Raw genomic sequence first — 13,750 nt, forward strand, 5'->3', positions numbered from 1 at the left:
TAAAAATAAAATAGAATTGCTCATCCACTACAACGTTGCAAAGTCATATTTTGACATGGTTTCTACTTTGACATGGCTCCCTTTCTTTTAATCATTCCGTATTTTCTATTTAAAGGGCCTGAATCCCAAGAGGAAATCATTGCATCCCAAAGTTAGAAAAGCTAAGCCTCTACATCTCACTCCTCATCACATCATATATTCATATATCTCCAATCCAAAATGCATTTTCTAGGGCTATCACCTCTCTACCTTGTATCCCTATCTCTTCTTCTCCAAGGTGTTCTTGGAGCAAGCCCTCTCTATCACATCTGCTCCACAACCCAAAACTACACTTCCAATGGTACCTACGAGACCAACTTGAACAAGTTGATGGCTTCTCTCTCCCATCGTGTTCCTCACTCAGGCTTCGGACATGTCTCAGTTGGCCAAGAACCTAACCGCGTATACGGGCTTGGCCTATGTCGAGGTGATGTCTCAAGCACCGATTGTAAGACCTGTATTGCCAATGCAAAGACACAAATTCTCCAAAGCTGTCCTAATGACAAAGGAGCCATCGTTTGGTACGATTATTGTCTTTTGAAATACTCAAATGACGATTTCTTTGGAAAGATTGACACCACCAACAAAGTCTACATGTGTAACACACAGAACGTAAGTGATCCCGCCACGTTCAATTCCAAAGTTAGAGAATTGCTAAACCAGGTAGCTACTAAGGCTCATCATGGTTCAAAAATGTATGCTACTGGCCAGCTTGTGCTTGATGGTTCAGAGAAGCTCTATGGTTTGGCTCAGTGTACCAGGGACCTCTCTAGAGCTAACTGCAAGAAGTGTCTGGATGATGCAATAAACGACCTTCCTACTAGTTGTGATGGTAAAAGAGGAGGTAGAGTTGTTGGTGGTAGCTGTAATATAAGATACGAGCTCTACCCCTTTGTAAGTTCTTAGAACATTTAGATCATCGATCAGTAGGGTTTAGAGGTCATCCGTACACGTTAACTACTACTAAATAAAGTGTTATAGGAACCCTTTGTGAACCCACATGCATGTGTAGGTACTTATTCATTGTGGCCTCAACATTGATCTACACAATCGTCCCTGAGCTAGTCGATTTGGTTTGTTGTCTATCATTTTTTTTTTTTCGTTCCAACAAAAATTTTATTCATCAAGAAAAAATCTATAGAATTGTTGTATTGTAATCTGTTTCGGTTTACTATGAGACACAGAATTAATTTCACGAAGTAATAAAACTTCAGAATTTACCAATGTATACATATTTTCCATAATTTGAGATATCGTACAAAATTATTCCAGATTGCTACAACATTGAGAAGAAATGAAATCCCATTGCAATATCTACCTAGAGTAGAAATGCGATAATATTTTTATTCCTAATTAAATAATTTACCAATGTATACATCCCAGATAAATGAAACACTAAATATCTCTCAAAGAAGTAGTTAATTACAAATTAATCCCTCTATTAATCAATATCTCATAACAAATTTTAAGGCATTTGAATAAAGTACTGTCTCACCCCAATATGTCGTAAATTCATGTTCAGAGATTCTAATTTCATGATCAGACTGTAAAACATTTGCAAAAATATTGAATAAATTAATATTAATATAATATTAATTTTAAAACACATTGTAAATAATTTACATGCCACTGGACCCGATTTTCCGTCCAACCATATACCATTAATCTCTCTCTATGATATTCTATTAAGGGCAAATGGATTCCATGGTGAGCATGTATATATTTCATTTATGATCAAACACTATAATTTAATATATATATATATATAAATTATATAATCATATAGACATGTACTAAAATTCATATTGTGTAACCATAACGAGAAGGACCTCTCAGGTCAAGACCATCGCAAGCTACTAATAAGAATCTTGTCCTTTATCAATTGACAATAACACTAGCAAGATTCTTGTACGATTCAATTCTCAATTGAGGAGCGCATCTCGTAGGATCAAAGGACTGGACCAACCAATGCCACGGATCCATTTATACAGTGTGGTTCACCCATCTTCAAAAGTGTCCTTTTTTTATGGAAATGGCTATTTCACACCACTACCGGCACTACATAGCCTTTAAGACGAATAGGTCCATTATATTTTAAGAGAAATGCCACACAAATTAGATAATTTCAGAATATCCCCAATAATAGAGTTCTAACCTCACTGATATATTCATTCAATTTTTACTGAAAACAGTGAAGAACATTAAATACCTTCGTGTGAATGAGGCCTAAGGTGTGCCTAGTGGAAGTCGAAATTAAGACATCCGAGTTTACGGCTCGAACCAAGTTCGTTGCTCACCAATTGCGCTACCCCCTTGGGTTATATAATTGGCATCTAATTCGACATAGTATTTGACCAATATTTAACTTTAACATTGTATTTACTTCTGAATTCTACTAATTTTTATACAAAATATATGTTAATATATGAGAGAGTGTCCTTGGTGGGGGGAGTGCAGCCTCCAGCAATGCCCATATCACAGTCTCTCTCTCTCTCTCTCTCTCTCTCTCTCTCTCTCTCTCTCTCTCTCTTTTCTAAATATATATGTCATTTTATATGGAAAGAAAGAGACGAAAGAGGGATTTTGTATTATATCCCAGAGCATAGCCTATACCAGTACTCCCCTATGTATATCTCTCTCCCCATGTTACCATCCCAAATACTCTCAATGCTTAAGTAAACCATATTTTGTTGGTTCCAACAACATTCTTTGGTTTTGAGTTTGAACCTTCCTCCTACATTTGCAAAGCTAGTTGCTTTTACCACCCACTTGGACCCTCTTGGGTCCCACCCTCTGCACACATGCACACACTTGAGACCCGTCCTAGTGGTCTATGGGCCCTCCTAAAGATGGATAAAAAGAAAAACAAAAAAATGATCTAACAATTCATTTCTATCATTATCTTGTCGACCATAAGCGAAACCCTAACCCAATTATTGTTTTGGCTGAATTAGACTTCTAACGAAGAGACAAGTTACACTAAAGGGTACATCATTCTCAACTTTTCCTTTGATGTGGTGATATAATGGCAAATTAATTAATGGGATAATAGTGAAAAATTAATAAACTATATGTCTCTCCACTTCAGCAAAGCCAAGTGGCAATAAAAGAACTAAAAGCTTTACTTCAGAGAAGATAAAGACAAAAGCGCTGTGTTTGATAATTATCCAAAAAGACGTTTATGATGTTCTTCATTTTATGAAAAAAAAAATTGAAATAAAAAAATTTGATGTCAACTTAGTATTTTTCGAATTTTTTAAAATAAAAAAACACTAAAAACATACAATGATGGAATAACAAAACTTTGCTCCGACATTTAAGATTCATTCTAAATACAAAAAAATGAATAACTAGGATAATCGTTTCTAAAACAGGTTTACCAAACACTTATTTTTTGTTTTAAAATAGAATTTTGATACAAACTGAAAAATTCTATTTTGACATGAAATATCGTTTCTGAAACTGAATGACTACCAAACACAGCCTAAGATTGCAACTTAGTCATGCCCAAAAATTAATAGAAACTTCCACCTATATAAGATGAGAGAGAGAGAGAGAGAGTGTGTGTGTGTGTACGAGAGAGAGCGAGAGAGAGAGAGAGAGAGAGAGAGAGAGAGAGAGAGAGAGAGAGGAGCGCAATGAGCCAGGTTTTGAAAAATCTTGGCATAGGTTGGCTTAGGATGGACTTCCCATGGCTCAGTCTAGTCAGGTCTGGCCTAAGTTAAGCTGGACCAAATATTTGGTTCATACTAGAGGTGTCAAAACCTAGCCCAAACCAATAAAATCAATCTAAATCGACCTAGAAAACCTAGATCGAACCAAACCAATCTTTATTAGATTGGTTTTTGATTGAGGTATGTTGTGATAGGTTAAAAATCAGACCAAACCAAACCGAACCAAGGAACAGCTTTAGTAATCGACATTGCAAAAGCAGGGGGAAGATCAAGGACCACCAACAATGGAACGAGATTAGGTTATCCACTTCTTGTGGGTGAAGGGTCACTGTAGGCCGAAAAAGCGTGACTACCGTTCAATCTGAACCTAAGTTCGATACAAAATCAGGTAATAGGTTAAAGGTAGCTTGTCTTGCTCTCCTATGAAAACGATGGGAAAAAAAAAAGTGATAATGAGTTTATAAATAGGTGAGTTAATTATCCATTTTTTACAATATTAGTGAAAATATTTTTTGTTATAAAGGGAATTGTTACAAATCAATCAATATGAGGTTATGAATAGAAAAATTATTTGTAAATTATAACAATGCTTCCACTGATCTTCTTGTTCACAGTACAAAATTAGTTGGATAGTTAAATGAATGATTGAATAGTAGGGTTCATTTTGTGATTTCAATATTAGTTATCTTCTTAGTAATTAGTTTTCTATCGATTTTAATATTAATTATCTTTCTCTTACAATAATTGACCATGATTACGTCACAAATTTAAAATGTTTTCGCCGAATCTTTCATCACTATAAGGTATGAATGTAAGATTTCATTATGAATTAAATCTGATAATAAATCAATCTAAATTAGTATTAACTTAATATTAAAAAACTGTTTTCCTTTGATTTGGTGGAAAGAATGGTGGAAGGGCTTTGTCACAAGGTAGGAGTAGAATACTTGGATAATAAGACATGAGAGCTTTATTGATAAAGAGTGATACCCAATTCTTTTCTGTTCCTTTCATATGAAATAGGTACTGTACATGCATGTAGGTTATGCAACTTCATCCCAAAAGTGGACTAGCACTCGATTTGAATCTTAGCCTATCAATCCAATGATTAGTATTATTCACATCATCATAATCACAAAGCCCAAAATAATGGACTGAAAATGAAATAAACCAATGGAAGGCACACACGTAATAAGATGGACGGTAGCAATTGCACATCATCATAGTGGACCCCACTTTCTCATTACATCCATCCTAGTGTCCATCAATTCAAGGCTTTATATTGTTTTTATCAGTCTAGGTAATCAGGTCTTGTAGACTAGGGTATTGATCGATTATTAATTCATAATTGGGTTAAATTAGGCTTTAAACAGGCTTATTCATCAACTGGACAATAAAATGAGCTTAAACGGGCTAATCATACTATAATTGATTTATTATCGATCGATCACAATACCCGATTGATCCCAATTGGGCAATCCTCGAACCACTACCTTGAACCGAAAACACCTGATTATTTATCGAATACTTAAACCCGACACATTTAAAAATCAATCTAATCGATTTCAAACTTCAACCGATCAATTCAGGTCGATCCTATCAGTGGGGCCAACTTTTGACACCCTACTATAAAGTAGGTCATGAAAACTACGTTGCGTCCCATCTTCACTTTAAAGCAAACTTTATATCATAGTTCCTCCGCACTTGTTGTGTTCTTTGTACTCATCCATGGCACCCTTTTTTGGACTTTGTTTCGGTTGACGCTCGTTCGATAGGATATAATAAAAAAATGGAAAATAAATCTATTTACTTTTTAGAATTACAGTGGATTGAGGTAGGAAGTAACTATTTAGTATGGGACCACAAGAATATCATGTATCAGGAAAATCTTTCTTGCAAAATCTTACCAAACTGATTAAAATGTTAAAAATAAAGAGATTTCAGGATTTTTTTTTTATAGGCACCAAGCTTCTTTTCAATATTTAAAAAAGAAAAACAAATTAAGTGACATCAAATTTTGATTGCTACTTGTATTATTTTAGAACCTTCTTTAAGATAATGATAATATAAGATTTGTAAAAATAATTTGAAACTAATTTATCATTATATCATAATCAAAAGCTATCATTGTATGAGAATAAGATAAGGGATGATTAAAATGTATCAAATCTAATGCTTTGAACTTCTTTTATAATTTTTAGGAAAATAAATTTTCAAATCCCTTTCTTCCCTAATACTTTAAAATCCCTAAATTATCCCTCTGCCTCAATCACCCTGTCACCCCTGGCTCATTATCCTAACCGTTCCTAGCCAACTGCTACCCCCATCACCCTTGATCGTGAGGTGATTCCCTACTGCCTTTGGTACACCCTCTGTGCCTCTCCTCCGCGCTCTGCATCTCCCTCCTTCCCTCCCTCCCATGCCCTATGTATCACCTTCAAGTAAGCATTATGTTTTGTGACAACAAAATAGGCAAACACACAGAGCCCAGCATGCTCATAGTGCACCATCAATGTATCCTAGAAGGTACTTACAAGTGTAATTTTCACCATGAAAATTTTCTTCACAAGTCACTCCATTTTCCGAAAGAAATCTCTCCTTTTAACCACTAAAAAACAGATTTGGATCCTCTCCATAGAGCCCATGGATCATAGAGTGATCCCACTGTTAGGAGGACTCAGGCACACGTCTTGAGGTCATCCCAGTTGTGAGATCACTCTATGGTCCATGAGCTCTATGGAGAATAATCCTATCTCTAAAAAACATATATAGGGTGACATTCAAACCATGCTTATTGATTATCATCACATGGTAGAGTTAAAGCATTGAAGGACACCAATGAAAGCACCAAGACGAGAGGACAAAGCAATCTCCTAATTTAAATGCGCTTCCTTTTCCAAATATGTGCATTTCAACAAGCAGTCCAAAGCACATAAAAGAGAGGCCGGGGTAGGTTCATATGGGTAGGGATATAGTAACTGTGATTTAATAACTGGTGTTAATTGTGATTTAATAACTGGTGTTAATAGTCCTTAGGTTTTAACCTAAAATTGTTCATGAGTAGGGACGAAGCTGGACACCCTATTGCTGTCATATTGTGTGTACTTAAGATTGATGATTTCAACACAAAAGTATTAATGTATATATTGTACGTACATTGAACTTGATCATACGAGAATTTTACATGTGTGTTACTATTAGTTTATTTGAAATGAAATTCTCGTCTATAAAATATGATCGGTCCCTTGACATGAGGGGTCATTATTTATGCGGTTGTAATTTTTAATTTCGATACACCAAATGTTGATGTCTCCCTTACTATATTTCTTTGTAATGGATTTGTAGTGTTTATCTATATCCGAAAGATTTGCCTAATATGGAATCCCCTATCCTAATTCAGAGAATATTGAAGAGACAAAATATTTATAATTGATTGGACACAAATTCATTTGATAAGATTGTTTGCAAAGTTTTGAAAATTCATATGAGAATTACGATTTTTCCTCAATGTAAATACCACATTAAGAATATTACAAAAAAAAGAAACCAAATTAGGAATGTAACATTGAGCTCACACATGGAATGTTGGATGATATCTCAATGGGATTCTACCCCTTCCTTATTTGGTTTAACCGATGAGAGTAGCATATAATTCCTTTGGCTATCATTCATGGGAGGATTTCGATCCATTGGATTATTGGAATCCAAAGACAAGATGTTTGATCTCATGTCATTATTAGGAAGCTAATGACACACCTGAAAACATTCCATAATGGGATAAAATCCAGCTTGATTTTAGGTAGTTAATAGTGATTGCTATTTTATGGAAACCATTTAAACCTCTAATTGATAAGACAATAACTATATTATTGGGCTCTCTCCTCTCTCCAATAATCGATTTTTGGTCTCTCCCCTCTCCCCTCTCCCCTCTCCCATCGATTTCTCTCTCTCCCCTGGTATGTGTGTGAGAAAATGTTAGGTTTGTGAAACTCTAGATTGCGAGAGAGATAATTGTGGTGGTGGCCAACAAAGACAATAAGAGGTTGCTACTGTGGTTGGAAGAATTTATCGTGGAAGGGTTAAGATCGTTTAGAGGTCTTATGATAGCAAAGCTTAAGGTAATCTGATCTGACTTTTCTTGTTTGATTAAAATTTTGAATGAACTGACCCTATCAATAGAACCATCCCTGTCAGTTCCTCCAATAAAGAACGAGGGAAACAAAAGAAGGGCGGGGAAAGAAGCAAGGGTAGATGATTTTAAAGTATGAAGAGCAAAAGAGAGGTGAAATTTTGTTTTCTAAAGGAATTAGAAAAGAAGTTCAATGTATGAGTGTTTGATTAAAAATTAAGAGAAACATGGGGGAGTGAAGTTATAAGCGATATAGAGGAGTACTGTCTGTACTAATGAAGTAAGACAAAATGATTTCATACATAGAGAAGAAGGGATGTCATTTCATGTGAAAAGGGTATATACATAGGCAAAAGAACCTTGTTGCTCTGACGCATGATACACCTAGCACGTGGACCAATGGGAGGGTATGCAGGAGCATCTTCAACGCCCATAAAGAGGCAATGTGGTCATTATATATATACTAGCACACCCTCCCCTATTGATTCAGAATATTAAAATAGGGAAAATGAATGCTCTTTGATCACACAGCTCTGTGCTCAGACACAAAGGGTGGTAAAATGACACCTTCATCCTTATGTAACCTAAAAAAAAATACCCTTGTCTTTGCCTTGTGCATCTTCTCATTGGACCTTATATTGATACAATGGCCACATGATCTGGCGATACCCATGTCGGCCAATATCGATACTGCCCATCCAATCTGATTCTTTAAAACCTGATTGAACCAGCTTTTGGATTTGCAACAAATCTCTATCCATAAAAATATCAACTTAGTTAAGATTTATGGATGGATGAGGAAACTGGATCTTAGGGTCTAGGCGTGTGTGGTCAAAAAAAATGTAGTCATCCTATTGGTGAAGGACATTCTATTACGATTCCATATCAGTTATATGGAGGGTTGATAATCATTTTTTCGTTCAAAAAGAGATTTGATGTGAATTGATATTGTTAGATCAAACACCAAGTAATACGACAAAATAAATCAAGACAGATCGCATCATACAAAGATTTAATGAGGTTCCCACACTAGGGTGGTGTGCTACGTCCTCGGGTGAAGAAGAAGATGTTTCACTATGCAGAAGCGAGATTATACCCAAGCAGCAGCGAGAAAACTCGCCCTGAAACCCTAGCTCGAAAAAACCCTAAAATGCAATGATTTTCTCAACAAGCAACAGTACATTATATTCTCCAAGTCGTGGATCGACCCATCGGGTCGTGGTCGATCCGATCAAACCATACCGTAGCACCCACACCCCCATACGAGATCAATGATAGGCTCCAGGCTTAGGCCTATCGGTCAAACCCCTCTAATTCCGTCACAGATCTCTAAAAACTTCTCATTCAGGTCGCCACGAAAATATGTCGAATCGGGTAAATCTTCAAAACGGGTCAAAAATTCAAAACAAACTTAACAAATCTCCACCTTGGCTTGAATTCTCCTCCTACAAACAAACAAATAGCTAATATCTTCATCTTCTCTAATAGGCTTCCAAAGGGCTGAACTCAAACACGACAAAGATCAAGTAAGTTCAAGCAATGCTCCAACTTATCAACACACAAAGGTTTACTCAACATATCAGCTGGATTGTTTTCAGTACCAATCTTCAACACTTGAATATTACCTTGAGGAATTATCTCTTTTATGAAATGATACCAAATATCAATGTGCTTTGTCCTCTTATGATACATTAGATCTTTAGTCAAGTAAATAGTACTCTGGCTATCACAATGGACAACAGTCACCCCATGCTCTATGTTGAGTTCTCCCAGCAAACCTCTAATCCAAATAGCTTCTTTAATTATCTCAATCACTATCATATACTCTGCTTCAGTAGTAGATAATGCAATTGTAGCTTGTAAAGTAGCTTTCCAACGAACCGTACTTCCTCCAAGAGTAAATACATAACCTGTGAGTAACCTCCTCTTGTCAAGATCACCTGCATAATCTGAGTCAATATAACCAGATAAATTATCACTATTCCTCACAAACTCCAAACAAACACCAGAGGTCCCTTTCAAGTACCTAAGTATGCACTTCACTGCTTCCCAATGAGCTTTACCTGGACATGACAAATATCTGCTCACCACACTGACAGCTTGTGAAATGTCAAGACGAGTGCAAACCATAGCATACATAATGGAACCAATTGCACTAGAGTATGGAACACGTGACATGTACTCTACGTCTTCATCTGTCTTAGGTGATAAAGCAACTGAAAGTCTAAAATGAGATGCAAGAGGAGTAGTTATAGGTTTGGCATCTTTCATGCCAAAATGATTCAATACCTTCTCAATGTACTTCTGTTGAGATAGCCACAACTTTCCTGCTTTTCTATCTATCTTGATCTTCATACCAAGGATCTTCCTTGCTATCTCCAAATCTTTCATCTCAAATTCAGAACTTAATTGTTCCTTCAACCTGTTGACCTCATTCCTATCTTTTACTACAATCAAGATATCATCAACATAAAGCCACAAATATATAAATGAACTATCAAAGAGCTTTCTGAAATAAACACAACAATCATATTGACACTTACAGTATCCAAAACTAGTCATAACTGTATCAAACCTTTTATACCACTGTCTAGGAGACTGTTTCAAACCATATAAGGACTTCTTCAACAAGCATACATGGTCCTCCTTACCTTCAATAACTAACCCTTCAGGTTAATGTATATAAATCTGTTCTTTTAGTTCACCATGCAAGAATGTTGTTTTCACATCAAGTTGCTTCAACTTCAAATCGTGCATAGCAACTAAAGCAAGTAAGACACGAATAGAGTTATGCTTAATAATAGGTGAAAAAATATTATTAAAATAAATTCCGTGTACCCGACTATAGTCCTTGGCAACCAACCGTGCCTTGTCCCTAGCATCTTCAACACCTGAGGTAGATTCTTTCTTCTTGAAGACCAATTTGCAGCCAATAATTTTCTTCATTGTTCTTGGCTTGACAAGCTCCCAAGTCTATTTTTTTTAAAGAGATTCCATCTCCTCATTCATGGCAATCAATCATTTTGAAGAATCAACTGAAGTAACAGCGTCAGAATATATTGTAGGCTCACTATTTTCAATTGTATCTGCAACAAACAATGCATAAGCAATAAATTCAGTATGTCCATACTTTTGTGGTTGTCTAATATTTCTCCTTGGTCTATCATTAGCAATGATGTATCGCTCTTCTTCTTGATTTTCTTGAGCATCATCTCCTTCAGTAAAAGTAGGCAGTTGAACTGAAGTAGATTGTGATTTGTTTGAAGATGAACCACCAATTTCAAACTCCACTTTCTCTCTAGAGTTTTCTTGACCTTCATCACAATGAATAGATGCAACATAGCAGATTCATCAAAAGTAACATCTCTGCTAATAAAAAAAATTTTTGACTTTGGATCAAGACACCACAACCTGTATCCTTTCACTCCAGATCCATACCCAAGAAAAATGTATTTCTTAACCCTAGGTTCCAACTTACCTTCATTCACATGTGCATAAGCAAGACATTCAAATACTTTTAAATTTGAGTAGTCTACAGGTTTTCCTAACTAAACTTTTTCTGGAGTCTTACACTCTATAGTTGTGCAAGGAGATCAATTCACCAACAAAGTTGTTGTGTTAACTACTTCTGCCCAGAACTCCTTACCCAATCCTGCATTTGATAATATACACCTCACTTTTTCTAATAAGGTTTTATTCATATGCTCTACCATTCCATTCTACTAGGGTGTTTTAACAACTATATGGTGTCTTGCAATACCTCCATTTTTGTAGAACTCATTAAAGTCACCTTCACAGAACTCTAGGCCATTATCGGTTCTCAACCTTTTAATTTGTTTCCCGGTCTATTTCTCAAGCAAATTCTTCCACTGTTTGAAAGTGACAAATACTTCATTTTTATGCTTCAAGAAATAGACTCAAACCTTCCTGTATAAATCATCAATGAAAGTAAGCAAGTACCTTGTACTAGTCCCCTTTGAAGCAACCCTGGATGGCCCTCATAGGTCTGAATGAATGTAATCCAAAGTTCCCTTGGTCCTGTGAATAGCAGTACTGAAGTTGACTCTCTTCTACTTCCCAAACACACAATGCTCACAAAACTCCATTGCTCTTGTACTCTGACCACATAATAAGCCCCTTTTACTTCATGATGTCATCCCTCTTTCACTCATATGGCCTAAGCTCATGTGCCATAAATTTGTGACATCTGATTCAGACATAGATGATGAAGCTACTGCAATAGATCCAGTGACTATAGTACCCTGCAACAACCTTGATTCCTTTCATTAACAAGAGAACACTCGTGCTGATCTTCATGACTCCACCTTCAGTTGTGTACTTGCACCCATTTGAATCAAAAGTGCCTAAACTGATTAGATTCTTCTTCAAATCAAGGATATGCCTAACATTAAACAAGGTTCTGACAATGCCATTATACATTTTGATATTGATCGTTCTCATTCTAATAGTCTTACAAGAAGCATTATTTCTCATCAACACAACTCTACCTCGAACTGATTCGTATGTGAAAAATCATTCACGATTGGGACACATATGGTAGGAACAACCAGAGTCAATAATCCATTCAATCTGTGATCTAACTCTATCATCAGTCACCAAAATCATATCAGACTCACTCTCATCTTCAGTAATACTATCTTCTGTAGAATCATCTTTTTTCTGTTGATTTTGAGCACCACCAACTGTTTTTTTCTTATTGAAAAGCTTATAACATTCAGATTTAATATGCTTATTTTTCTTACAGTAATTGCAGGTCAAATTCTTGTGCGAAAATTTTGATCTAACCTTTTGTCACCATCTGAACTCCTTTCATTTGTTCTCTCTCTAGCTACCAAACCAATACCATCAAATTTATTGGTAGACGTTAAATACCATCAGATTTATTAGTAGACATCAACTCATTATCAATCTTTTACTTGTTTTGTAGATTCGTTTTGACATCCTTAGTAGAAATTGTCTCTTTACCATAAATCATCCCTAAAATGCTTATAAGATGGAGGCAGAGAACATAACAATAATAGGGTCAAATCTTCATCGTCTATTTTAACATCTATCATTTTCAAATCAATAACAATAGAATTGAACTCAGATATGTGGGATTTAATAGAAGTACATTCACTCATATGAAGGGTATACAGTTATTGTTTCAATCTCAACCTATTAGTGAAGGATTTGGTGGGGTAGAGATTCTATAACTTCACCCATAACTCTGCAATCGTTTCTTTGAGAGAACTTCCTGTAGAATATCATTCAAAAAACACAACTGAATAGTTGAAATGGCTTTATAATCCAAATCATTCCATCGGACATAGTTGCAGATTTCTTCGCCTTCCCAAATAGAATTTTATTCAAACCTTGTTGGTGAGAACAATCATCATTCGAACCTGTCATAAACTAAAACTGATGTTGCTGTCGAACCTATCAATATCGTATTTCGTTGAAGCCATGGATCGAAGTAACCTAAAGCTCTGATACAAGTTTATTAGATCAAACACCAAGAAATACGATAAAATAAACCAAGACAAATCACACAACACAAAGATTTAACGAGGTTCACACACCAGGGTGGTGTGCTACGTCCTCGGGCCAAGAAGAAGATGTTTCACTATGCAGAAGAGAGATTACACCCAAGCAACGGCAAAAAAACTCGCCCTGAAACCCTAGCTCGAAAAAATCCCAAAATACAATGACTTTCTCAACAAATAACAGTACATTATATACTCCAAATCACAGGTCAACCCATCGGATCAATCACAGATCTCAGAAAACTTTTCATTCTGATCGCCATCAAAATATGTCGGATTGGGTCAATCTTCAAAATGGGTCAAGAATTTGAGACAAACTTAACAGATATGGTCTTAGATTCTCTCACTTTCTAATTTACAGG

At 35.9% G+C, this 13,750-nt stretch overlaps 1 protein-coding gene across 1 annotated transcript; it reads left to right on the forward strand.

Moving 5' to 3' along the window:
• The first annotated feature begins 219 nt into the window (after positions 1-219).
• On the forward strand, positions 220-945 carry LOC122070098 (cysteine-rich repeat secretory protein 38-like). The gene has a single exon (XM_042634205.1). It carries the CDS (start codon positions 220-222, stop codon positions 943-945), a length of 726 nt encoding a protein of 241 aa, XP_042490139.1.
• Positions 946-13,750: the final 12,805 nt, after the last annotated feature.

This window comes from Macadamia integrifolia, unplaced genomic scaffold (genome assembly GCF_013358625.1).
Source record: "Macadamia integrifolia cultivar HAES 741 unplaced genomic scaffold, SCU_Mint_v3 scaffold823, whole genome shotgun sequence".
Taxonomy (NCBI): domain Eukaryota; kingdom Viridiplantae; phylum Streptophyta; class Magnoliopsida; order Proteales; family Proteaceae; genus Macadamia; species Macadamia integrifolia.

Coding starts and splice junctions, on each gene's coding strand:
- LOC122070098 (XM_042634205.1), top strand. CDS start 220: ATGCATTTTCTAGGGCTATCACCTCTCTACCTTGTATCCCTATCTCTT.